Source organism: Lagopus muta, chromosome 2 (assembly GCF_023343835.1).
Source record: "Lagopus muta isolate bLagMut1 chromosome 2, bLagMut1 primary, whole genome shotgun sequence".
Lineage (NCBI taxonomy): Eukaryota > Metazoa > Chordata > Aves > Galliformes > Phasianidae > Lagopus > Lagopus muta.
Window position 1 is genome coordinate 7,066,767 of NC_064434.1, and position 27,725 is coordinate 7,094,491.

General features: G+C 43.7%; 1 protein-coding gene across 5 annotated transcripts in view; it reads right to left on the reverse strand.

Moving 5' to 3' along the window:
• Positions 1-27,725, reverse strand: part of KLHL29 (kelch like family member 29) — a 403,476-nt gene that overhangs the window by 14,571 nt on the left and 361,180 nt on the right. For all 5 annotated transcript variants that reach the window (XM_048938075.1, XM_048938076.1, XM_048938077.1 and 2 more), the window contains 4 exons: positions 20,894-21,092; positions 17,673-17,855; positions 14,887-15,067; positions 6,257-6,450 (listed from right to left, as the gene is read on the reverse strand). In XM_048938075.1, the coding sequence (XP_048794032.1) occupies positions 6,257-6,450; positions 14,887-15,067; positions 17,673-17,855; positions 20,894-21,092 (757 nt within the window). The remainder of the gene's footprint in view (positions 1-6,256; positions 6,451-14,886; positions 15,068-17,672; positions 17,856-20,893; positions 21,093-27,725) is intronic.

Below are 27,725 nucleotides of genomic sequence, written 5' to 3' on the forward strand. Positions count from 1 at the left end.
TGCTAACAGCCTCCATGTAGCATCCAAGGGCTCTGAGTGTTCCTCCCATGTCTGGGATCCTCTGTTCTCTTTTACAAACAACGAAAGGAGTGGGCTCAAATCAACCCTGCTGGCTTTACTTTTGGCATTTTCTTACCTCTTGCCCGGCTGGCATTGTAACCCTGAGGTACTTTTATAACCATCTGATTCCATTAAATATTTAACGAGAGATTTAATTTGACCGGAGTTAAGCAGAAATTGCTGGACGTGTCCAGAAGAGTGGTAATTTCCTTAACTGGGGGTTGAATTTACTAAACTGGAAGGAAAATAACAATGATTTTATGGTGTTCTTCTGTTCCAGCTTGGCTGTGGTGTTGTCTGGTTTGGTTTTGGGGGAGGTGTGGGCCTGCAGCGCAGACAAAACACGTTATGGGGTAAGCTGGGCTCCTATTACTCTCAGTATCTACAGGCATATGTCAAAAAACACAGATGCATTAGGAAAATGTCACTGATCCTTGGGAACAGATGGGAAGAAACTAATTCATCCAGAAAATAGAACAAGGAATATTCAGTTTCTTCTCAGTGCCACTAAGCCACTATAATTCATCAGAAAGACTTATCTGTCCTAACAACCCGTCTTGCATCCCTTTCCAAATCAGACTTGCATATGTGACATTTTTTCCAGCTAAGACACTCATCAGAAGTTCTCCATATTTAATTATCACATTCTCCTGGCTGTTTTTTTCCCCCTCCCACCAGCACTATTTTGCAGGAGAATAAAACCATCACATTAAAAAAAAAGAAAAAGAAAAAAAAAAGAGCTCAACTCCCAAATCTCACAGGGAAATTATTTGGGGCTCCCTCAAGGCAGAAGCAGCGACTTCTCAGGAGACTGAATCACTGACTGCACGTTCCTTTTTGTCAAAGTAAAAGAGGGAAACCCCCTTGGTTATTTTTATAGTGATTTTTTTTTTTTCTTTTCAAATAAGCAGACTGATACGCTTTTTCTTTCTTCTTTTGAGAGGCAAACGTGCCTGATTCTCATCAATTTTTCAAGACACTGTCTATCTGTTGTCTTTTTAGTACTTCTGGCTTTAGCTGCAATTTCATAAATTGGTATAAAGTGAGCCTGGGACTGAGACACAGAGACAGCTCTGCTGCTTCTTTCAAGAAGGGAGAAATCCACAGTGTCCTGATCCTGATGTAGATATGGCAGAAAGACACAAGAGACACCCCTCTAGGCATGAGTAGAGAGAAAACACTGTTTTACTTCTCTTTTGTTACCATGGAGGCCACAGGTTTAGACAGATACGGGGAGCTTGGAAACTACCAACTAAGCGTGGATGCCCACCTTCAGTCTGCAACCTTACTTCACCTCGCCGCCCTTCCTTTGTTGTCTTTGGTAACCTTGTGAAAGCACCCAGGAGTCTCCAGCTTTACAGACCATCCACTGATTGTCTGGAACCTTGTAATAATGCAAGGTGCTGGGGGACCCTAATTTAGCAAAAGCATGTTTTTGGTCAACGCTTTTGGGTGTCACGCCAGGTCCTACGGGACAGAGGACTGGGAATATGGGAACTGAGGCTTTGGAGATACAACCTCCTTTCCCTTCCAAAATTCAAATGCTGGGGCTGTCAGACACGGCAATCTACTTCAGGCTGGAAAACATTAAATGAGATTTGTCCAAGACAGCAAGCATTCTTGAGATTAAAAGGCAGAGTAAATGTAAAGGAAATAATAGATAAAAGATACTCTTCTCTCCAAGTGGATAATATCATAACATCATTCTCTTCTGCTGCTGCCGTAGGAAAACACGTAAGTATTTCTATTCTTCTCAAGACGGGTCATTGCAGGAAGGGGTATGCACTCAAAGACAATCCTTGAGCTGTAGGTGCACTTCACATGGGGTTTATAATTTAACCTGCCAGTGTGCTCAATTCGTAACAACAGCATGCTGTCTGTGATGTGTTTTGTGGCTCTCAGATCTCTTGGTACGTTATGTGGTCAATTACCATAGTTCTGCCTTCCCATCCACGATTGCTTAAAGATCTTTTGTTGCCTTCCAGTAAAGCACACCGTCAGAGACAAAAGTGGCATGAAAACAATGCTCCAAATAGAAACAGGTTATGAAACAAAACCAGCCAAACGTTTTTAGAAGGAGGAAGAAACGCCAGTGTGCCACCAGTCCTGACTCGGCTGCAACCAGAGGTGTCCCTGCAGGCACAGGAGGCTGCAGGAAGGACATCAATTCACATGGTGAAGCACACTGGAGAAAGGAGACTCGTTAACAGAAGCTAAATCTGCTTTTAATAGTATCTCTTCCCATCCCTGAAACTATGCAGACAAGCTCAAGAATGGCACAGCTGTGGATAAGACCGTGTCCCTCAGCAGCTGTGAGACTGCAGTCTGATCCTCCACACAGCTTGGGAGGCTGAGGTGCAGATATAGCAGCAAGGTCTTGGATGTCATCAGACTTTCTGGCATGGGGCTGTTATCATGGGGCAGGGATGTCTGCACTCTCTGGATTGAGGACACAGGAGACAGCAGGCTGAGGAATGTCCTGGTGGGCAAGTGTGCTCCAGGGGAGGGCCTGGTGGGCCTACCTTTGGGAACATGGGAATGATTCATTATGTATTTTAACAAAACTTAAGACATCAAAGAGAGCAATAGAAACGTGCAGATGCTGCTAACACTGTTTTCCATATATTTATTGCACTCTTAGCTCTGTGGTTGTCCCATTTCAGTTGAATAGTGAATAATATGGGGAAGAACTGGACACGTGGATTAGAAACCAGAAATGCTCGTAGATCTTTGTCCTGTGTGTTCCCATAGTTTTCAGTAGGTTTTAGAATTTAGTAGTGTCAATGAAGAAACACTCTTTTAAAAAAAATTCAGAAGCACTAATCAAAACTTGTAATTACACCGGTACAGATACAGACTGCTCAGAGTACCAGCAAAGCTGTATTTTAGCGCCTTGATATGAAGACACAACATGAACTAAGATGCAGTGATGAGATAATTAGGTTTACTTACAATCACTGGCTTCAGCATGCCTACTGCTATCTTCCTAAATAGGACCAAACTTAGGAAGCTGGGCAAGAAATGTATTTTTAGCAGTCAGCCAATGGTCTAGGTGCAGAAAGGCAGGCACTGCAAGGATGCAGCCTGGCTTCACTTGCTGTTGTAGGACTTTGGCTCAACAGCAACAAACTTCTAAGAGCTCCAAATGCAAGAAGAGGTGTTGGTGCACGACGGTTTACCAGAAATGTGCAGTGGGAAAGGCCTGGGATGCTCCACTATCTGAGTAACATTGACTTGTGGATTGTGTTTCTGAAGGAACATCTGCTGCCTCCACATACTGGGAGAACAGAAGTGGAGCAACCTCATGTCACCTCACAGCACATGTGGGCTACAAATAAATGGAAACTGGGGCTGGATTCAATGCTTATTCATAGGAGAAAGGCAGGCAGAAGAGGGCAAGGGCTAAGCTGAGTAGATGAGCTACGGGTCCCCACTCCGTACCTCTGAACAGACAAGATTTCAGTATCCAGCCTGCTTCACCTCTATTAATATTATCCTAAAATGACCCTTTCCCTTGCCACGGTTGATGCCAACACTGCCTTGGGTGTTGATCAGGTTCAATCACGTGCCATGCTGCATTCAGCTCGCTGACATTTGCAAAATACCACAGTGACTTGAGCAGGTAACACCAGCCTAAAGATCTCCAGACACCTCAGGTACTTTCAACACCTGCATCTACTGTTGCATATTTGAGCATGCTTGAGGTGTTTTTAAATAACCTGTTAAACCATTTGAAGTCAAAGAGGTTTCACTGATCTCTGGAGTGATCTTAAACCACACAACTCACTGTCAGATGTCTCAGGTTATTTAGCCCAGGGGGACACCTTAAGAATTCACAAACATGCACAAAAAAGCTTTGAGGATCTCGAGAGCACACCAGCAATCACACAGTTCACCTCATCTCCATTTTCTAAAAAGTACTCCAAGCCTCCCACTCCCTCTTTCTTTTAAGTAAAGGTTGCCTGCAGTGCACATGGAGTATCATGGAGTATCATGGAGTATCATTCAGCTCTTTGGGGATACTCTGCAAGCACAGGTGATACTCTGCTTCTTGTAGAGCTGGTGGAATAAAAATGTATTCCAATATTCCCAAAGCATTTTTAGAGAAGAAGAAGAATCATATCAGCTCACTTTTCCGGATATTCTCCACTGGTTCTCCACTTCTCCCACGTTTTACTTTATTTGCAAATAATCTGGCATTACACATTTCCCAACAGAGACACACAGCAACTCCACATTTCACCACATATTTTAAGCCTTCAACTTAACTAATTAATTTTATTTACATTGCGAAAACAAAAGCATTGTCTTCTAACTTCACTTTTGTGTATTTTTGTTAGGAAATGATAATACGCATCCGCTATATCGATTGGTGACAAACTCACCTCTGGATGGTTTGGATGATTTTTCCAAATACATGTGGTGTTGATGCCTGCTAGACAGTATAATGAGTCCAGGGAATGATTGCTTAGCTCTGTGGCTGGCACTTGTACTATCTTGGTACGGAAAAGGAACGCTTCTTTGCATAATGCATTCATTTTTGCAGTACGCTCTGAGAACTGGAAAACCTCATACTGTCAGTCAGTGGATTAAATGAACAGTGGCAGCTGTAGCTTTGTGATGGAAAAAGCCAGGCAATAGGTTTGTTTGCACTGCTGTATTACAGAAACATGACTTTTGCTGGTTAACGCCCTCCCGCTGGGCGCTTCATGCTGCATCATATGCATGTCATGTTATGTTAGGCTGGACACAAACAGCAGCAAGGGAGCTGGAAAGCAGTGCTGCCTTCACCAGGGAGGCTCCAGCTGTGGCCACACCAATGCCTCGTGATTTCTTTTACTAGGAAACACTGAGAAGAGAGTCATAATAATAGTAACAAGCTTGTTTTAGCTTTCTGAATGTGCCTAGGTGGCCTGAATGCCTCATAACTGTATACCGTGTCATTTATTACTTCCTACTCATACTTGGTCTACCAGGCTGAACATTCAGACCATGACTTGTTATTTGTCATGACAGGACAAGAGGGAATGGCCTCAAGTTGCATCAGGGGAGGTCTGAATTGGATAGTAGGAAGAATTTCTTCTCAGAAAGAATGGCTGGGTATTGGAACAGCTGCCCAGGGAGGTGGTGGAGTCACCATCCCTTGAGGTGTGAAAGGAAAGGGTCGACTTGGTACTTAAGGACGTGGCTTAGTGGGCAATATTGATGGTAAGTCAATGGTTCTAAGTTGATCTTAGAAGTCTTTCCCAACCTTAATGATTCTATGATTCCATGACATTTCAGCATGACTAAGAGGTTTGGGACACAAAAGCAGTCTCCAAGCAGCTTCTCTGCAATGACTGCATAAGTGCTGCTTCTTTAGGTGTTTGGGCACATCCAGATGGAAAGCTGCCCATAGCCACCCATCCAGCACAGAGCACATGCTCCTGATGGCTGTTACCTGCAGGAATGTCCTTGTGAGCCTGAATGCTAAACCTTGCTTCCAAAAGCAGCCTCAGCTCTTAGGGTGCAAGTTGGCACAGAAAGCAAATAAACTGCAATCTTTTAAGCATTTTGGAAGTTTGCACATCTGAAATTAGTTGGTGTAGTAGAAAAATTGACCCCTCATCTTGCCCTTCTTCTGTAGAGCATCTGGCTCTGTCCTGTAAAATGTTCAGAGAGCTCTAGGGCATCACATGCTGATAAACACAGTTTTAATAATCTACACGTCTTGGAGGATTCAGACTCTGGAGCCTCTATGCCTTTCATACCACTGCTATATCCCAGTTAAGAATGACTACCTCTTGCTACAGGACAGGAACAATTCGAACAGGCACGTGCGTAATAATCCAATAACTGAGCAGTGCTTTTTAAAGCATGGAGCAACACAAGATGCTAGAATAAAGTTTCACTGCACTTCACAGTTTTTGGGTCTAAAATTACTAGTTGTCCACACCTAATAACTGCTTTCCTTTCTCCTCTACTTTGAACTCATCACTTCTAGCTGATAACTAGCTGTATTAATGAGTGACAATTGCCTTCACTGAAGATCCAGATAATTGCCTCTCTGGTATAAAATGCATGCATTCCTGCCAATCTGCTACAAACACATCCCCCTCCCCACAACCCATTTGCTTTCTGCAAAGGCATTAAAATACCTGAAGCGCAGAGATTTCTGTCATAATACGGGTTTACTCTGACAACACGATTCCCTTACCGATCATTGGAGACTCTATAAAACTCCATGAATTAGTCTGAGGGATGTAGGACTGCAAGACCCCCGCAGCTCGGCCGGCTTCGTTCACCCCACCGAAGACATAGATCTTCCCACCGCAGACAGTAGCAGCAGCTGAGTGCACAGCTTTGGGCAGAGGAGCGATGGTCTCCCACTGGTTGGTGATGGTATCGTACCTACAACAACACCAGAGTGAGCTGCAATGATGCAGTGTCAGTTGAAGGCAGGATAGACAGGCAGAGAAAGCAGGCTGGAATAAAACAGAAAGGCAGCTTGACAAGCTGAAGAAAAGCAGAGGTGGAAATGTATTTTTTAACATCATACAAATTCAACGACTTGGTAAATAGTGTAATTAATGCCTTTTCTGAGCTTTTAAAACATTGATAAAAGCACAGAGAAAGCTAGTTCTATTTTCCGTTCATGCCTCTCAAACCTCATTTTAGTCCAAGTTAAAGAGACTCAGGACATCTTTGTTAAGATGTCTTCCTCTAATTAATTTCTATTAATGACTGTACAATGAGATTATTCTTGCAAATCAGTGCAGTGATATCCAATAGCAACAGCAGGCAGGCAACTGTTCATATACTTCAGTTGTTCAGCTCGTGGAACAGATCTCACCTGCGCTATAATGTGACACGATAGCTCTTTTTGCTCCAGTTAACTGACCAGCGGGGCACATTTTGTGCCAGAGTGAGTTGCCTCCATTTAATTTCCATTGTGCAAACCATGTGCTTCATTGCAGGATGCTGCAAATCTTAATGCTAGGATAAGATTTTACCAGCGTGTCTATATTTGACGTGAAGCAAACAGAAAGAGTGTGTATGAAAGTGCTAAATTAGTTTTAAGGTCATCATTATCTGATTTAATTAAGCCATTGACCATAAGGGATACGCAGTTAATAATCCATGGATAAAGATTCATTTTAGACAATGTCACAAGTACAGACGTCAATTTTTTTTCTTAAAGATAATGTGGCAGGGATCCAAATAGCTGCTCTAAAATGAGTCTTGGAGACAGTGGAAAATAATGTGATTCTTAGGCTTCAATATTTTCATGTAATGGCACATTCAGTCAACTAGGACTTGCCTGAGTAGCCATTACTCAAAATTGCGTACTGCAAAAACAGAAGCCCTCATCACCCATTTCAGGCTTTTGTTCTTAGTATTGGTAAAATGCAATAGGAGAACATTAAATGAATCCACGGCCACGAATCCGTCTCTAGAAAATGATGTAGTGACAGGGGAATTCTCCTGTTGTAACGTGTCCCTGAAATCCTCACTGTCCAAAGTTGGGAAAAGTACGAGTGGCAAAAGGGATGTGACTGGTGGAAACAGCACAAGCTAATGTTCTTAATGAAAATGCATTAATGAGTTTCCAAGTAATATCGCTGAAAGTAATTAACATACTCATAAATGAAGGAAAAGCAAGAGGGAGGCAAACTTTAACTGAAAAAAATGGGTAAAGTCCCTTATAATGAGCGTGGAGAACTGCATTTTACAATGCTGTAAATTAGTTACTGAGAAATTAAATTCATCTACAACAAAGTGATCAAAGGGCAGAAAAATAATGAGATTAAAGTACATGGTGCTAGGAACGTTCAAGAGGACAAACCCATATTGGGCTGATTTATAAAGTTTGGTACCAAAACAGAGACTACTGATGCGTGCTTGACTACACAAACAGCTCTTCCAGGGAAAGCACTGTGTGCTGCATCTCTTGCATTTGCCCAAAGCAAAATTGGCAGAATGTCACACTATATGAAGAGTTTCGTACACTGATTTTCGGTTACACTTCATCAACTCATCTACTGCAGTATTTTGGGTTTGGTAATTCAAAAATAATTTTTTGGTGTGTATGTATTAAAACTGGTTAAGAAATTGATTGAATTAGTTAGAAATTTGGCAGACCTCTGTTTTCAAGACAGGCACGTTACTGTTAATGATTTTCTGATCATTCCAATACATTTTCAGACAAATGAATATATATCCTTCGAATTTGCTGGAGGTTGGATGTAGTTGAGGCTCACATCTACAGCAATACTGGCAGAAGATTCAAACTGCAAAAACAACAGCTCCTTCTCATTATGGGGACTTCAGGCCTCCTACATCCCATTTTTCGCTCACTTTCACGGTTATGCTCTACAGTGACAGAATTCATCTTTCTGTGTCCTGCTCTTTCAACAGCCACCGGGAAACCAAAATTGACTGTTTTCAATTCATCTGCTGAAAGCCAAAGGCTGCAAGTCCATGGGACACGGGTGCAAGTGAGACAGCTTAACACAGCGCTCATCTTGAGTGCCCTTTGGTTTCAAAAGTCAGTGAACCATAAAGGTGGAAGACGATTCTCATCCAGCCAACACCACCACCCAACCTGGGTTTTACGCAGGCTGCTCAATGAAACAATGCCCTTAAGTGCCAAACTTATTCCTGCTGTTGAAAAAGAGAAGGAAGTGCCTTCATGGCTTCCTGATATCTAATTCCAGTCTGTTCCACTGGATTTCTCTGGTTCGTGACCTCCTGGCAAAACTGCAGACCTGATTTCTAGCCTTCATCTCCCACCCACCATTTTTTTTTCTGTTAGATTATAAAAATATCTGCTATCACTCTCTCCTTCATGTATGGAGTTGCAGAAGAGAATAAAGTCACCTCTTCACCTTCTATAGGACAAACTAAGTAGTGCAAGCTCTTTAAGTCTTCCACCACAAGGCAGATTTCTATCTTTCAAATCAACTCTCAATGTGTTTACACAGGGATTAGCACTGGATTAACTAAATTGGTTTAAAAATGAATAAAGTTTCATATTCACAACCTTTGTAAGAACTGGAAACAACTTCAAACACTTTGCCTCTCTGCCCTCTGCCCCTTCCATTCTCTGTTCCGCCTCCAGTGTTGCCGTCACTGGGGCTGGTGAGGCTCTTTGCCTCCTTGAATGCTGCTCAAAGGCCAGCAGGGAGGGAACTGATTTAAAAAATAATCACTTTGATCTCTTTCCATTAGTCAAGCTTTGCATTTGATTCCCTGTTTGAAGACATAAATGGAGACTTAATGTGAGCTGGCTTTGAGCCATGCCAAAGTTTTTCTTCCTTCTCCTCCAATGCTCCCTGTAGTCTCAATGTGTCCATTCCTGTCCTTGGCTAAGGGCCTACAAAGCCCATCCAATTTGCTCAACTTGAAACTTCAAGGACATTTCACTTCATGTTATGGACTCCTTATGTTTTGCAGTCCCTGCATGCTATGGACAGTGTTCTCTCACTTGACCCTTGTGCAGGCGTTATGCTCAATGTTTTATTTATACACCCTTGACACGGCAAATGATCTGAACCCAGCAAAAAATGCAGCCCAGGTGTGAGGAAAACACACTCAGAAATAACCTTGCTACTTTTCCAAAGTCTCCAAGCTCAGAGTTTCATCTGCAGGCTTGGATCCTCCTTTTGCTTCACTCTTTCGGTTTAGCACCTCCTCTCTTCTTCCCCTGTGGCCTTGATACTAACAGCAGAAAAGCCCTTCACTTCAGTCCACATGCTTCCTTGCTTAGTCGACTTCTGTTCTCTTCAGTATCTGAAAATAGCACCTTTTCCCCCAAGAGTCTCTTAATTTCTCTCCTAGGTTAAACAGTATCTTCATTTATTCCTTATAAAATCCTTCCACCATGGTCAGTAGCTTACAGACACGCACTCTCCAGTTTCTTATACATTATTTAATTCTGTTTGCAGGAAAGCTGCTATTCAAAATGAAGCTGTGCAGTGTCATATTGATCTGCTCTTCAGATGATTCACATGTTGTTTAAAACCGTACTAATGGTTTACTATTTTTTGCCTTTTTTATATTCTTTTGACTGTTCTGAGGAGCTTAAGAAACTATTCTTGCACAAGGCTATATATTTAATTTTCTTAAGACATCAATAAAACAGTGGGTTCTGAAGCAGTTTATAAAGCTTATAAGGCTTATTTTTTACGTTGAATTTTTTAGACTGTCTTCCAAGTATACACTGCCAGCTGAAGTAATCTCCCAGTTTTAGACAACCCTATTGTAAAAGTGCTGTCAGGTCAAGGGGATTCATCTTCTTCTGTCCTTCAAACAGATAATAACCACAAAGCACCCACATTTCCACACTTTTAGTCACATACGTTGTCTTGTCAGCATAAGCAGTCTTCTCGCCTCTCAAATTGCATATATTACAAGGCCCATCCATTATCTAAAATCCTACTTCGTGGATCCACTTCATTTCTCCGCCTCCCAACTCAAGTCATATCTCAGAAAGAGACAGAAAGTGTAATGCTCTCTAGCCTAATACCTAATGACTCGCTCCCTGTCACACAGAAATTTGCCACAGGGGCTTGATTGAGAACTGCGGTCACGCCGTTATTTTCCTAAACAGCCATTCCAAAAACATAACTCTCCCTGAATGTATACCATGTATATTCACAAGAATGGGCTCATAACTCAGCCAGCCTGGCAGGTGCATATTGTTTTGAGATGAGTAATAGAAGATTCCTACCTGTCTGTTTATGATAGTCGTGTAATACAGAACTTTACTGCCTCTTTACAGATCGATAAAGGGTAAAAAGTCTTAACTGTGTTGAAGTTGATGGGAAGACACCCACTGATTTAGGTGGCACCAGCATTCTTTGTTGAGGTTACACCCTTCAGCATCAATGACACAAGTGAGAGTACAGACAGAAGAGCTCAGGAGTTGGTGCCCTAAATCATTAGGAGTTCGATGGTCCCTGCTTGCTTTAATGCTTTCTAATGGTGCAGTAGATGTGTTCAGTGCAATCAGGTAATGGCATGTACAGTTTTACATATGAAGTGGAATAAAAGCATCCTTGTAATGTTTTAACCACTTAGGATGAAATATTCCAAAAATTCCCAGAAAACAGGTGGAGAGCAAGAAGAAAACTGGGAGAAAATATTTTTGCCATCTTCAGAGACCAGCTGTAGCAAGAAACTCCACAGACCACCTGCACGGGCTGCTAACTGGTGAAGTTGGGGTAAGTCACTGTGAACTAGAAATGTGCCCTCCACATTGCCACCGAAAACACTGAAATCTGGCCTGAGCTGGGTGCATCACACTTCAGCTGGAGGAATAAGAAGAAAGCAAAATGTTGCTGGTAAAGATAAGATGTATGTGCATGAAAGGAGGCGGTAGATGGCCCAGAGGATGTCCAGTGTGTTGCTCTTCTCACTGGTGGCACAGTCCAGGACTGTATTACTCACCAGGCCTGGCTAAATCCCCATAGCTCTGTTGAGGTGGATAACAGGACGACGATGCCCCATCTGGGATGAAAAACAACTAAAAAGAGGGTGCAGCCTTGAAATTTAACACTGAGGGACAAAACCTGCAAAGGTAAATGTAGTTTTTGGCATCACATAACTTGGAGCATGTGATCATGTCACTTTATTGTTATTTTAATATAGTGCTTTTGTAAGACCTGCTGGAATGACAGAGAGGTTCCCCTCCGGAGGGATGGAACAGGAACACAGAATATCCTATGCTGGAAGGGACCCATCAGGATCATTAAGTTCAACTCCTGGCTCCACATTGGTCTACTCAAAAATCTCAGTGTCCCATCCAAAACCCCAGCACAATAGTCAAAGAGGAATATTCAGCCCCCACATAAATATGAGGGAGGCCAGCTTCTTGTAGCTCTCACTGGGGGGAAAAAGAGAGGGCAAAGTCAAGAGCTGAGTATGAACTGAGCATACAACAACAGATAACTGAGCAATTACAGTGATGATGTTCTGTATTTCAATGCTTTGTTTTGTTTTTTGAAAGTACCAACCCCATGTTCAGATGGCGTCACTGCTGGCAAAGATGAATGCAGTGATTCCCACTCTTCAATTACTGAACGCTCAAAAAAATTGGCTGTCTGGTCCGAAAGGGGACTGCTTTTGTCTGAAAAGGCACGAGTTTGCTCAGTACAGCTATGAAGGTTATCTTTTTCTCACCTGCATTTCTACAGCAGACCCCTGAAACATCCTTTTCAAAACACACGGCTTCAGCAATGGCTTGTTTGCTTCTGTAATTCCCCACTGTCGTACAAAGAATAAGAAAGGAAACATCCAAAAAGCTCTCTCATTTCTTGGCATAACCCAAAAGAGGCCATGTTGTACTTTTTCCATGGCTGCATTTCACAAGTCACTTTATAGACAATAGCAGATTAATTATAACCACAGGCTTAGCAAATCCCCATGACAAGACATCCTTATTGTGGTAGAGACAGCGTGCACTGAAATGATAGGGAGGAAATCTACTACTTTCCTACATAAAAGTCTCTTGGTGGGGTGGTTGCAAGTGCAAGCTAGCAGGGCTGCTCTCACTGAGCTGTGCTGGGTATGCCAAGGGCCTGAGTGTGACTTTGCAGAGTGCAATGTCATTTGTGTAAAGGGCTTGGGTGACAGCGGCGATAGGGAAAGAGGGGGGGGCAACTTTGCTCCATCTGGGGTGTATTCAGCTGGCCAATGCTATGGATGCTTTATTAAAGCGAGGCCATGAGATTTAGAGCAGAGAAAGAAATGAGACTCTGGGAAAAATGAAAAGGAAGACTTTAATGAAGGACATTTATCAAGACATCTCTCTGCGGTAGCATTATTTAGATGTTGGTCTGTATCAAGAGATGGAATGGAAGACTGTTTATCTCTCCTGAGCTTGATTCTTCCCACATTCAAGACAACACTTCTTTTAGCTGAAGATTTCCCACCTTACATTACAAGACAAATGCCCTCAGAAATAAAAAAAAATCTTCATGAAACAGTGAGATTTTCTTCAAAGCAAGTCCCAAGGGCAGTGCCCACCTTAAACTCAGAGTAAAGAGTGAAGCAACACTCACGTGTTGCATTCACTGCTATTATTTGTTATTTATTATTCATTCTTTGCTGCCTGCATTTCCCTGGCTTGCTGAGAACATCACCAAAGTCAGCTGCCCATGCCTGCGCTGGGAGGGAATGTTACCTGCAGACCTTTTCCCTCAGTACACATCCTTTCCAGTGGCTATTCTGTCACATCCTTCTCTCCTTGACAAAACAGTGTTGGAACTGTGAAGACTGAGAAACACAAAACTAAGGGCATATGTGAACGTTGATCACTCAGCACCAGACAGACCTTCCTGGCCATGCATAAGACAGGTACCATCTGCTCTGTCTGCTTGCCTCATCCTCTACAATTTCCAGACCTGCAGCCAGTGTCTTACAGAGATGTTTTCCTTCTGTAGCCTTCAATAATTCCACAAACTGGCCTCTCTCAAGCACTGAACTATGCAGAAATCCTTTGGAAATAAAAAATTAAAAAATTAAAAAAAAAAAAAAGTAAGCATACTATTGTACCAAAACATAAAGAACAAAACTTTTGGACATTTCCTAATTTTCCAAGTGCTCGACAATGGAACAAGACAAAGCTTCTTTCTGGATAGGCTTTGGTATCCAGCATTTGTGATACATGCTAAAAAAAAATCCGAACACAAAATGCTCTGCCTCTGCATGAATGGAATATAAATGTTGCAACCTCCATAGAAATAAGAGATAAAGAGCACCTTTTATTCTACTGTTTTGAAAAATTCTCTCTTTTTTTTTTGCATACTCCTTTTTGGATTCTCTGTTAAGGCAACTTGTACCAGGAAGTGCCTACCTCAAAACATTGCTGAAGTATTCAAATGCAGCACTTAAAACTGACTAACAAACAGAAAGCTCATACTTTTGGCTGCCAGATTCAGTAAGAGAAAACCTTTCACAAAAATGTTTTCACCCATCTATTGTCACAGTGCACTTTTATGTATCTGGATAAGGCTAGGGATATATGAATCTTGGAGTGGAATATTCTTAAACTGCATTCAGTGGTTTCTATTTTTTAATGAGAACATTGATATGCACAGAAGTTATTACGCTTTTATTGAGTGTTGTGGTTGACACGATATTGGTTTTGGAACTCCACTCTGTAAAATCATTCTTTTGTGCTTCTGTTCCTTCCTTTTTTGAAGCTTCGCGTGAGAGTAGGAAATATCTGAATTCTTCTTGAAAAGAGAAGCCTCCATTTTTTACCATCTTTATCCAGCCTCTCTCGCCAGGAATTCAAACCTGTTTCCACTGCTTGTTTTACTCTAAGCTTAGCAAGTCCCAGGCCAAGAGCACCAAAGGCAGGGCCTTCCTTCCAGCCACATCAGAGCTGAAATGCTTTACCAGGAGGGTGCAGATGTGAAATTTACTTTGCTGTTGCCTTTTCTTAATTTAAAAAAAAAGAAAAGAAAAAAAAAAAAAAAAGAAGGATTTTTGAGGTCTGCTAAGACTTCCATCAGTACCAAATTCAGAGGACATTTATTAGTCTATCGAGTTCACTGTATAATCTGTGTGAAGTGTCCAAAGAAGCTTAATTCCTCCCTTCCCTCCCCTGAGCAAACCAACAAACAATCTGGCAGCTCTCATCTTTGGTTTCGAAACAATGGTTTCCACTGAAGCTTTAAAAGAAATCTAATCCTGCATATTTTCCTCCTTTCTTAGCAGTTGTGAAAGCTTATTTGAACGCGTACGACACGTTCGACACGTCCTTTAAAAGGAAAAGCAACCTCTAGCGCAGCGAGAAGTCAAAGCGCCAGCAAACCGCCACTCTTCTTTCTTTTTTACCTTTCCACATGGTCAACGTTGCCTGCCACGCCGACCCCTCCGATGGTATAAATCTTCCCGTCGTACACCAGACTGTTATGTCGACACCTGGGGACTGTCATCCGGGACACGAGGTTCCAGTTATCGAGCAAGGACATGTAACACCAGACGTCAGCCAGTGTGACACCCGACTCCATGCCGCCTGGCACCAACGTGTGGGTGAGGGGAAGAAAAAGGGGAGAAGTACATGAGCTCCTGGAACGGGAGCAGCTTGGCACACAGCAATCAAAGCCAGTTACAAAGTAAAAACTCTTCAAATGACATTTGACTAATTAAAATAAATCACCCTCAATACCGAGCATCTGTTCCGATGATGCATATCTGTGTCATTTATTCATGCGTCCCAAAGGCTTTTTTTTTTTCTTTTTTCATTAGATGACATGAAGAAATCAAGATGTCAGACTTCAAGGGACAAGTACGTAAGGGGATAGACCCTTTCCAATGTTCATAAATAACTTCCAGTCTATTAAATTACTGCAACACTTGCAAGAAGGTATTATGAGGCATAGCCTATCTGGGATGCAAGACACAGTCCAAAATGAAATCTAAGTGCTTCATACAGTGATGGATCAAAGCAGCATATACATGGGCAGAACAGATTCAGTGCTTGCACTGTAGGCTTAATGCCTGATTTTCAAGGACAAAATTCTTATTTATTTTCATTTGCTGATAAATGGAAGAACCAGCTGTACTGTTCCTTCAAATCAGTTTAAGATGCTCAAGTGAAATCACAGGATTATAGAATGGTTTGAGTTGAAAGGAACTTTAAAGACCTTTTAGTTACAACCCTCTGCCCTGGGCAGAGCAGCCACCTGCCAGCTCCCACCCAACTTGCCCTTGAAGGCCTCTGGGGACGGGGCATCCACAGCTTCTCTGGGAAGCCTTTGCCAGGGCCTCATTGCCCACGTAGTGAAGAGTTTCTTCCTTATCTCTAATCTGACTCTCCTCTCTTTTAGTTGAAAGCCATTATCCCTTGCCCTTTCGCTGCACTTCCTGACAAAGAGTTTCTCCCTGTCTTTTCTGTAGGCCCCTTAGGCACCGGAATGCCATGGTATAGCCGTAGAGCCTTCTCTTCTCCAGGCTGAGCAACCCAAACTCTCTCAACCTGTCTCCATAGCAGAGGTGTTCCAGTTCTCTCAACATCCTTATGGACCTCCTCTGGCCCCACTCCAACAGCTCCACATCCTTTCTGTGCTGAACACAGCACTGTAGGTGGGGCCTCACACACTTCTTTTGATGCAGTCCAGGATATGGCTGGCTTTCTGCATATGTATACTGGCAGTTTTTAAACTTCTCACAGTAGCTCCCAATGGAGCTACTTATTTCATGCCTCACTATTCCCATTTTGGAGAACAAGAAGGCAAAATGATTTATCTGAGACCACACTAGGAGTCTTCGGTGGAGCCAGGGAAAGAAACAAATCTCTCAGTTCTGTGGTTTAATGACAAACCCAGGCTTTCTCCTTGCTATTTCACTCTCAAAACCTACCATTGTGGAGTCCAGTGCTTCGAGCTTGCAGGAATTCAGTCCCTTTTCTATTGGTTTCCCTTATGTTTTTCCTATGTCTTATAAGTTTGAGCAAAGCAAAATATCCAGTGACACTGTGCTGGGTTTCCAGCCATGCAGGACTTCCAGCTCTCCTATTTTATCCATTGAGTACCACCAACTCATTCATCCAAATTCAAAGGAAAGAGCTGAAATGAGCTTTGAATTCAGGACTCGATGGCTTTTGCCAGCAGGTAAGGCACAATCTAAAATATCTTTACATATTGGAAAGTGCTCCAGCTAAGAATAACTACAAGTCAAAAGCCTCCATAGAAGGCTTTCGCTCTGGCACCAAAAAAGAGCATGGGCAGAAAATGCCAAACAAATAATTTCCTTTTTTTTTTTTTTTCCTTTTTTTTTTCCTTATTTCCTTAGGGCCTCTATGCAGTATTAATGGAATTTAACACCACAGGCAGCAATTTACTGCAGAAAATGTAGTGAGGTTACACCAGAAGGGAAAGGTAACAGCTGTAACTCTTATTGGTACTGCCTGGTGCATCTCTGCCTTCAGATCCCGCACACCTGCACCTCCCTGCCCCGACTCCTTCCTTCATCCCCAAACCTCCGCACTGCTGCCATCAGAGCAAGCTGTAGCCTGCTAGCAATTGCTTTTCGCCCTCCAGCCAAGCAGAGGTACCACAAGACTGCAAATAACCAGACACTGCAATGCTACAGGCACAGAGCAGACAGCTACTTTGGGAGTTAAAGCCTTTTAAGGAGCGTGGTCTCAGTTTCATTGAAACTAAGAAGATTATAGGGCTAGTGACTACTGTCAAAAGAGAGGTTTCAACAACAAGTACAAGAAATGAATGCCCCTGTAAGCAAATACTGTAAGTGTAGGTCACATATTCAGCAGTTCAGCCTGTCTGTCTCAAATTCCATAACCCACCATTTAGACTCAACTACAGCCAATATTTTAAATTGTGTTACTATGGCAGTGGAACCTCTTTGCATGCCTGATGGTTGTCAGGCCTATTTTTTTGATGTTGCGACAGCAAAATATTGCTCTTGACTGCTTCGAGAGCACGCTAGCGTGGCGGAGAAACGGAGAATGATAACAGCATGGAAATCCCCTTTCCCAGCCCCTCTCTCACTTGTCTTTTTTCATTTTATCCCCCAGGAACAACATATCCTCCTTTGCTTGTTCTGTCTGTGTTGTAAGGAGGAAGCTTTTCTCCCAGCCCCAGATGTTTGCTGCTCACCTGAAAGATAAATGTTGTCTCCAGCGCTGACCACGCTGAAGAACTCCCGATCATAGAAGGGCAGGCTGGCCAAAGGGTACCACTTGTTGTTTTGAGGATTTAAGCAAGTGACTGCTGTTAAAGCACGTTGGTTCATGCCAATCATCTGACGGCCCCCAACTAAGACTATCACCTCAGCTACACCTAGGATTCAAAAAGCAGAAGAGCATTGTAAGAAAGTGATACCTCTCTGCTAGGCAGGAGACTACAAAAAGCACTCAGCAATCAGAGCAGCTGTAACACATTGTGGATACACCTGTCTTTGTACAATCAAATCAGGAAGAGTGAGGAAAAATGGAAAACTTGCGGGGAGAGCGGGGGGTGAGCATGCTGGGGGTCACTGGGAAGGCAGCACATCATCTGGACAACATTCTAAAGGGGAAAGAAGTAAAAAAGTTCTTCTCATGTAAAGACGTCTGGTGACTTCAACAGTCTTTGGGTGAGACCCACACGTATCAAATCCTTGTTCTGCTGAAGGAAATGAGAATTTTCTCAAGGGCTGTGATATCACTGGAGCTTGACTGTTATTTAGACAAAATATATTGGGATTGAACCTATAGAAGGTTGTTCTTCCATAGCAGGTTTAGCCTATGGTTACTTTTCTTCATCCTGACTTTCTTTATCCACATATTTGCTTGGATAATTTTCAAGGGTCTTTTTTTCCTGCTTTTCCTGGAGAAACCTCATTTTCCATATGCAGGAAACTCTTCCTCAAGCCTCTAATGGGGGTCTTAATGGACCAAGTGTTAGGAAACAGGAGAAAAAGCTTCTGTTCCATTATTGTCATTAACTGAGATTTATCTGTGCTTGAACAGCTTCCCCAGGCCCATAGCACACAAGGTGTAGAGCAAGCCAAGTTCTCTGCTGGGGCAAATGGACAAAACTTTTGCAGGCCAAATCTCTACGTTTTTTCCTCCCACTTGAATCTCAGCCAGTAGTACATCAAATCTGATCCACAAGGTTCTCCAGAATCATTCATTGCAGTGGATTGCAACTGTGGGTCACAGTTTAACTCTGGGACATTTTCTGCCTCTAACCTCCAAGTGCCAAGTGCTGGGGATAATTTGGATTTAGTGCTAAGCAACAAGTGTTAAAATTGTAAGGCTCAGTGCAATCTGTTGCCAGGAAGGGCAGACCCAGAAGCTGGAGCACGAACTGGAAGGAAATGCCACTTCAGGAGCTCTGCTTGTGGCCAGAGCCATTGCTGTGATCTGTTACGGTGCCCAGCTCAGAGTCAAGTGCGTCCAGGTGCCCAGAAGTGAGGCTGTCAGCCAGAGAAATCAGGAGCTCCAGCACTGAGCAATGCTTCAGAGGAATGGATTATCACTGTTTTTCATTAGCTCTTTAAAATATATATATATTTGTCATTCAAACAAGGTTACTCTCTTACAAGTTATTAAGCCAAAGTGCGGTAGAGTTTTAAATAAATATTTTTCAGTAACAAGAGATCATTATTTTTGCAACATACCCGAAAAGCTAATCACCTGAGCACAACATAACTTGATTATAATCAATGACCTCGAGAGGGCATGTGGCATGCTGCAGTGAGTCCACAAAGGATGTTTAGAGATCCTTTGTGCCTACGTGAATGCCGTTGATATGCAAAATAACACGATTCTATATAATTAAGCTCTGACCTAAAAAACTATAATCACCCTCTCTTACCCTGCGAGAATCACTTTTCCCTCATCAACAAGCTTCTGGAAATGGTTCATATTACACCTACAATTTTATATACATAAAATAAGCACTTTTCAAAAATCCCTTCAAACATCACACCATTAGTCATCTTCAGTGAAAGACTTTTTAGGGTAGATTGTTATTGAAAGTCCTCTACACTTCATTCTTCTGAAAGGTGCCTTGATGAGAGCCTCCAGAAGCAGCAAATGATGCGGTTTGATATGCCATCTCAATGCCATTACACCTTGTCCTATCAAAGCAACCCTGCTAAAGAGTCTGTCCCCTTCCTTCCTGCAGACACCCTTCAGATGCCGACAGGCTGCTCTTAGGTCTCCCCACAGCCTTCTCTTCTCCAAGCTGAACAGCCCCAGCACTCTCAGTCTGTCCTTGCAGGGGAGGTGTCCCACCTTCTAACACTAACGTGACACAGTGCTGCCACACTTGTTTTTTTGTTTTTTTTTTTTAAATGTATATTTTTCCAAAAAGGAAAATTTGTGGGATTTTGAAAAGGGTTTTTTAAAAGGGAATTTATCCTGTGTATCCATTTGTTTTGGAGGCAGAATTGTCTGTACTAGTACTGCAGGACTGCAAGAATACATTTACATAGGGCTGTGAAAGTGAGGCTTAATTATGAATATTAATCAGCTGCTCCTTGCAAGAGGTTGAATGGCAAAGAAGCAAATGTTATTATTCATCTCTTCCTGCAGCCAGAGAAACTGAGGCACAGAGGGTTTGATGACAGGACAGTGACGGAACATCACATTGACCCTCACTGTCTCTGCCAAAGCTTGTAATTCCACCTGGGGTGGAAGGGACCTCAAACATCACCCAGTCCCAACCCCCTGCCATGGGCTGGGTTGCCAACCACTATATCAGGCATGAGCTCAGGCTGCCCAGGCCCATTCATGGCCTTGAGCACCTCCAGGGATGGAGCACCCCCTGCTCTCTGGGCAGCAGTGTCTTCTCAATGAAAAATCTCTCCCTGACATTTAACCTTAATCTCCTCTCTTTTAGTTTGAAACCTGTCCCCTTTGTCCTATCACTATCTACCTATGTAAAAAGTTCATTTCCCTACTGCTTATAAGCTCCCTTTTAAATCCAGTTTCAGGAATGTACACCTAAATTCCTAATGTTGGGCCACTGGGAGAGGCTCCTACATGGAATGGCCTGTGTTGAAAAGGACCACAATGACCACTTCAACCCCCCTGCTATGTGCAGGGTCACCAACCAGCAGACCAGGCTGCCCAGAGACACATCCAGCCTGGCCTTGAATGCCTCCAGGAATGGGGCATCCACAGCCTCCTTGGGCAACCTGATCCAATGCGTCACCACGCTCTTCCATGCTCAATCAAAGCGGAATTGCAAACAGAGCTTAACATTTTGCCAAATTCATGCTGGAAAGCGAGCAAAGGGAAGGAGCCAAGGTCTGTGCCCCAGCCCTGAGCATGCCCTGGTCTGTACCTGGATGCAAGCTGGTGCTGCTGAAGGAAGTTTTGTTTTACCTGCAGAGAGCCTGGGCCGGGTCCTCGGCGTCTGCATCTCCTGCCGGGCGTGCGGCAGCATGTGATAACGCTTGGCTTCGTTCACCAGATCCCGGCAGGCCTCCGAAGACTTTATCAGCTCCTCATTGTCAACAACGTTTAGCAGATAGCTGGGATGGATGAAGGGGAGACGCACCACCGCCAGCAGCTCCGCGGCGTACTGCAAAGGGGGAGAAAACAACAACACACTGCAGCCTTTGTTCAGCTGCTCGGCATCTCCGCCTCCATCTGTGCAAACTGTCCCTTGTCCCCCAACCTGCAGACATGCTACCCTTGGAGCTGTCCTGGGGATACGGATTTTGCACTGGTGCTTGGTGCTCAGGTAGGCCAGAGGTGATGCAGCCTTTGATGCTCTGTTATTAGGGCTGGATTTGGTCCCAGAGGGAATGAAAACAATCCTCAAAAGGTGGTAACGCGTGTTGTACAGCTGTACGAAGGGCTTTCAGAATAAAAGCTCATTCTGAACACATGCTGAATGTAACACCTTATGCACTGGAGACATGAGGTAAGCTTTCAGAATTAACCTTGAAATGCAGGAGTGATCGTTACAGCACAAATAAAAAAAGGAGAAAAAACAAACAAACAAAAAAGACTATGCTGGCATTGTGGATGTGAAACAAAAGCTGGCAAATAGTGTGGGTTTTAACTACCACTATGGAAGTTGATGAATAACACCATCTTTTAATTAGTAAGGTTTATTTGTTGGGGAAACAAATAACGCACTTCTAGATTTTGGAGAAGTTGGACTCCAGAGGGTGCTATACAAATACTGACAGTAAGTTGCATCTTCTAAATAAATACATTAAACCTTGGAGGGCAAAGGACGTCTGAGCAAATGAAGCTGTCTGTCACTGAACTGGCTTAAAGGAGAACAAACCCCCCATGAGAGAAAACTGCGATCGAAAAACCAAGAGCCCAAACACAGATTATTCTTTTTATATATGTGTTTCTACCATAAAGCACCACAGAATACAGTGAGAAGCTGAATGGGAAAATGTGGTCCTTGAGAAGAAATCCACACAAACAGGAGGCAAGCAACGGGAGCACAGCAAGAAAAGATAATCTCTTGCAATAGACAGGCATAAAAATTGTGGCCACCAAAGACCCCACATGGGACTGAGGTCAGGATGCAAACAAATATTCCTGAGGCTCATAGTCCTGAGAAATGCTGGGCACTGGCAGCATCTGCTGGCCTGCACATGCCTCTGCTCTTCCAGAAGCTCCTTGGCTCTGGCAGGTTTTTAAGCAGCAGGAGAGCCAAGGCACAGCAGGAGCAGGGACATGGAAGGGTCACTGGGAGATAGGAGAGCTGCAGCCAGCTAATGGGCTTCTCCTTAGGGCTGGGCAGGCAGGTGAGAACACAGCAATGACTAGGATTGCTTCCAGGGCTTCCCCTTTCCCAACTCTAATGGAAAAAGCAGGTTTCATTTGGGGAGAAAACAGGATTTTTCCTTCCAGTGGCAATGAATTCACACTGTTTTCCTGCCTGAGAGCCACGTCAGCCTGGTACAAGCTCAATTAGAGCCAGCACTTTACCACCTGCAGTGAGCTGAACCCTACCCAAGACAGCAGGGACGTGGCAGCAGGAAGACAACCAGGGTCACAGGCTGAACGAGGACAGCAATTTTACCTAGGGCACAATGGGTTTAGGTCTAGCTACCCTGATGCTGTTCAGTGCCAGAGAAGTGATGCAAAAGGAAAAATGACAGTGCTTCTCTTCTGAAACAAATCCCCAGTGACTGGTGACCGTGTGGCTCCATGCTGTACCTGCAGAATGGCACAGGACCACATGGCTGGAGCTGAGTAAGGCTTGGGATCACTCCATCAGCCCACGAACAAGGAAAAAAGAGGCACCTCTCTTTTCCCTTGCTGAAATCCATTTCTATAGAGCTTTCTTAGGAGGTGAACCGGCTGCTCCCCTTCCCCAGAGTGACAAATGTCAGGCACTTGGCTGCAGATACCATAATGCCCTTAAGCAGTAGCTCGTAGGAGAGGGAGCAGTGGACATATGGCAGTGGGTGGCAAAGCTCTGATTTCAGGAAGTGCTTTTTTTAAGAAGGTTGGGGGCGTTTAACCTTACAAGGGAGCCAAGACGAAACGTGGAATCGGGACACAGGAATAATGCGGATAGCAAGTACACAGGGATGAGCCAGACAAGCCCCGGCGGGGAGGTTAATCCCCATCACAGCCTGCTTAGGAAGCAGAAAGAGCTGCTAAAGGGCAGTTTAAATAAAGTTGTGAAATATATACACCCGTAGCAGAGCAAGCAACTTCCCTTGGCGCTGCAGCACGTGTGAGAGCAGGGCTGTACAAGGAGCAGCTGTACCACAAAGAAGGATAAAGCACGAGCATAGGTGTGCACTGAATTAGGATGAGGGGTCCAACAGGCACCAGGATGTCCCAGAGGTTGGTTTAAATTCGTATATCTGGAATTTAAACCAGAGCAGTGCTGGGCGATTCCTGGATGAGTCCCTTGCCCCCAGGTTGCCCACAATAAATGGGGCATCACTGCTGCATAAGCATGGTGAGCTCTTCCTCTTGCTCGCCCATCTCTCTTTAATTAGATAAGTGAGAAAATGTGATTCTGTTTCTCTCTTTCATTCCCCACCCTTTCTCTCCTTCTTTGTCTGAGCTCGTGGCTTATTTCGAAGGGGAATAATAATTAGAACATGTTGCTCCCTTTCCTCAGCTTGAAAGTTAATGCTACATATCAAAACCCATGTCACTTTTCACTCTTACTCTCCCCCCTGCACAACCAGCCAGGAAAAGCTCTGTATATGTGTGTGTGCACGCATGGCCACGCGCAGCCGCGATTCAGGCTCATCCCCAAAGGCATTAAGAGTACACATAATAACAGTGTTTTTTACCAAGGGATTTGAAGAGTACGTACCATTGCGTTGTCTTTAGAAGACAGGAGAGGCTTTTATCCACCAATGGCTTTTTGCACCAGCTCTTTTAAGCACTATAGTCAAGGGTGAATTTCATTTAGCCTCACTGATTTAAGAACATTCAAGTGATTTAGGCAATCAGCAGCCTTTTTCTTTTGGATTCTCCCTTACAAGGCTTCCTAGCTCTGTCAGCTATGATTGTATTAAATATCCTGCTACTATTATCCTTTTCATTTAAGACTAGAATAAGCACTGTAACGCATTTCAACCTTCTTACCATCTGTTATTTGCTCTCCATTTTTGTCTTTCCGTTGCTCCTTATACAGCTATGGAATGCCTATGGTAGCTCCTGATATTACTATTTTTCATTACAACAGCAGAAAACCTGCACAGCACACTTTGCCACATTCTGCAGACAACAACCTGCACTCCCTGGAGTTGCAATTTGTGCCTGCTTGTAACCCTGAGGATATTTTCTTCTCATACTGGGTTGCTGGACAAACTGAAATTGTTCTCAGATCTTTGTTTGGAATCACTTATGAGTGGTCTACAACCTGCCTTGCACACCACAGAGACCATCATTAAGGCTGGAAAAGACTACTATCAGCATCTAGCCTAGCCATCAACAAAACCCCACCATGCCCACTGACCACGTCCCTCAGTGCCACATCTCCATGGCTCTTGAACACCTCAGGGACGGTGACTCCACCATCTCTGTGGGCAGCCTGTGCCAACACCTCAGGTCCTATATAAGGAGATATAATTATGAAAGAACCTAATGAATATATTGTATAAAATGCTAAGGAAGATTCTGAGCACTTTCATGGCATGGCTTTTCAGCTGTTTTAAACCTTGGCGTATCTCACATTGGATCAAGGGAGCTGCTCAGGTTTTGCAGAACACCTAGTCAATAAATGCAGTGCTGAGCAGTGATGAAGCTGGACTCCTCTGTGGTCCTTTTATGGCCAGGGCAATCCTGCATAGGCTAGGGCACCACTACCACAGAAGCAAAGGCTTTTTGGAAAGTCACAGGGAACGTGGTAGAGCAGTGACTTTGGAGAGATGCTGTTTGGCCAAACTCAAGGCACCTATTGCACTGATGTCAATTTCAGGAGCTGAACTGAACGCAGGGTCTTTAACCAGACTGAAATCACAACTGTGTTTCATAAAAAAAGGGAGAGAAAAAGTTTAGAGATCATCTCATTTTTCCTTAATTACCTAAACATTTGGGGATGAGATCCAGATGGTGATGGGGTTTTGATGGGTTCGAGTGTACTCTCAGAAAGTATGCTGATGACACCTACCTAAATGGTACAGTTGACACAACAGAAGGAAGGAATGCCAACAAGAAAGATCAGGACAGGCTTGAAAAGTAGGCCCACATGAACCTAATGAAATTTAACAAGGCAACCCCAGATATCAGTACAGACTCAGAGAAGAACTCCTTGACAGCAGCCCTGCCAAGAAGGAGTCCTGATGGCCAAAAAGCTGGACATGAGCCAGCAGTGTGCTCTTGTAGCTTGGCAAGCCAACAGTATCCTGGGTTGCATCAACAGAGGAGTGGCAGCAGCAAGGACGTGATTGTCCCCCTCTCCTCTGCCCTTGTGAGGCCCCAGCTGGAGCACTGTGTCCAGGTCTTGGCCCCCAGTATAGGAAAAATGTGGAGCTGTTGGTGGGTCCAGAGGTGGGCCACAAAGATGTCAGAGGGCTGGAGCACCTCTCCTATGAAGAAAGGTTGAGGGAACTGGACTTGTTTAACCTAGAGAATAGAAGGCTCTGGGGGGGCTTCATTGTGGCTTTCCAGTACTTGAAGGGTGCTTACAAGCAGGAGAGGGACTGACTTTTTACGTGGCCTGATAGTGACAGGACAAGTAAGAACAGCTTTAAACTAAAAGAGGGGAGATTTAGGTTAGATTTTAGGAAGAAATTTTTCACTCAGAGTGTGGTGAAGAACTGGCACTGCTACCCAGAGAAGCTGGGTATTCTGTGATTCTGTGTGATTCTGTGGGTGCCCCATCCCTGGAGATGCCCAAGGCCAGGCTGGTTGGGGCCCTGGGCAGACTGGGCTGGTGGAGGGCAACCCACAGCAGGAGGTTGGGACTGGAAGATCTTTAAGGTCTCTCCAATGTAAGCCATTCTATCATTCTACGATCCAGCTTCAGAACTCCTAACTGGGTACATACATGCATGTACTTGACAGCTAGACATGTAAACTCATGTTATAATTAACAGTCATCAAATCAAATCACTTAATGCAGTCCTCAGAGCAATTGCAGCTGGCTGAATGCATCACACACCAGGGGAAGCAGAGTATCAATGTCCTGTTCTGGCCTAAAGCTGTGAGTTAGCAGCTCCTGGCAAAGGGACAGCATGCCTCAGAGCAGGCCTCAGAGCATGCTGCATTAACGTGTCTGCAACAAGATGCCAGCCTAAACTGGAGGATGATTAATTCGCCTGTCTGATGGGAATTTCTGCCCCCATTTGCCCTGGGCACTGTGCTCAGGTCACAGTCACACTATGAGGAAGCCTACATTATCTTGGGTCAGTGCTGACTGAGAGGGATATAAAATCAACACAATTCGCTATAGATTGAAATTGACCTTTTTCATTCTCACACCGAAGCAACTCCCATCTTGGCAGGCCGGCCAGACTTAACCAAACTGGACTACAAAACAACTGAAGACTGGTTTTATTCCAAGCTGGCAGTTTAAGTGGGGCCGTTTACTTTGGTAAACTTTTGTGGCATTCCTCCTGCTCATCATATAGGCATTACAAATGCTTGCAAGTGGGCTTTATTCTGCTACCTTGTAATTCTCAGTTAGACAACCCTCTTCAGTATCACATTAAAAATAATCTTTTTATTCTCAAATCTGTAATCCAGTACAATCCTCCCAGGTGTCCTCTGAAAGGACTTTCCATGTGCTCCTGCACAGGCTTGAGCTGCAACAATATGCAGTTAGTTTCAAAAGGAAATAAGTTTACTGCTACAGAGTCAAATTTCCTACTCCTTAAGTGTTACAGCAGAAAGCTCTCAAGATTTTTAACATTTTTGAAGCAATGCCCAGAGAGGTTAAAATAATGTTTCCCCTATGCCTTATAACTCGTCTGTCTCTCTTGCTTACTGTTCTTCCTACAAAGCTCCCTTTGTGCCATCTGCCCAAAGAAACATGTTTAAGCCAGAAATGGAAATACAGAAGTTTGATTACACATGTTAAGGTAGGGGTTTGCTCCAATAAACTGCTGTTTCAGCAGTTTGTGCTTAAACTGAGAGAGCTTTGAAACTTTAGAAAGTAGGAGCATATTCAATTCATCTGAGAGCAACTGAGGAGGTTTACGTCATCCCACAGGAGAATGGGTTCAGTGGGGACCTCTTTGAATGGAGAATGCCATCAGGGATGGTCCTGAATCACAGAATGGCTAGGGTTGAAAGAAACCTTAAAGACCATCTAGTTCCTACTCCCCACAGCTTAAGCAGCACCAGCTTCCTGCTGCATGAAACTTCTTCAGATTAGGAGAGGGCACTCTGATTGTAAAAATAAATGGCAAAACCCCCAGATATGTAGATGCCAACCTTTGGTTCCCACCCTGCAGTGGGGCATTGAGATGCTAGCAGAGTGGCTCCAGCCTGGAGGCCCAAGTGGTTTGCCCTTCCCAGAAATAGCCCTTCTAGATTGTATTTTCATGGCACATGGCTGTGTTATTTGGCAATTAGTGTTCTTGCTTTGATTCATCTAAGCCCCGGGTATTACAAAGGAACGCTCTGTTTCCAATAACCTCTTGCACAATCATACATCCAATTCCAGCCAAAGCTCTCTGGTCTGCTTGGTATTTATTCATCACCTGAATTGACTTCTTGGAATTGCAGTGTTTCCTTCAGATTAAACCAAAGGGTCTGCTAACATGGC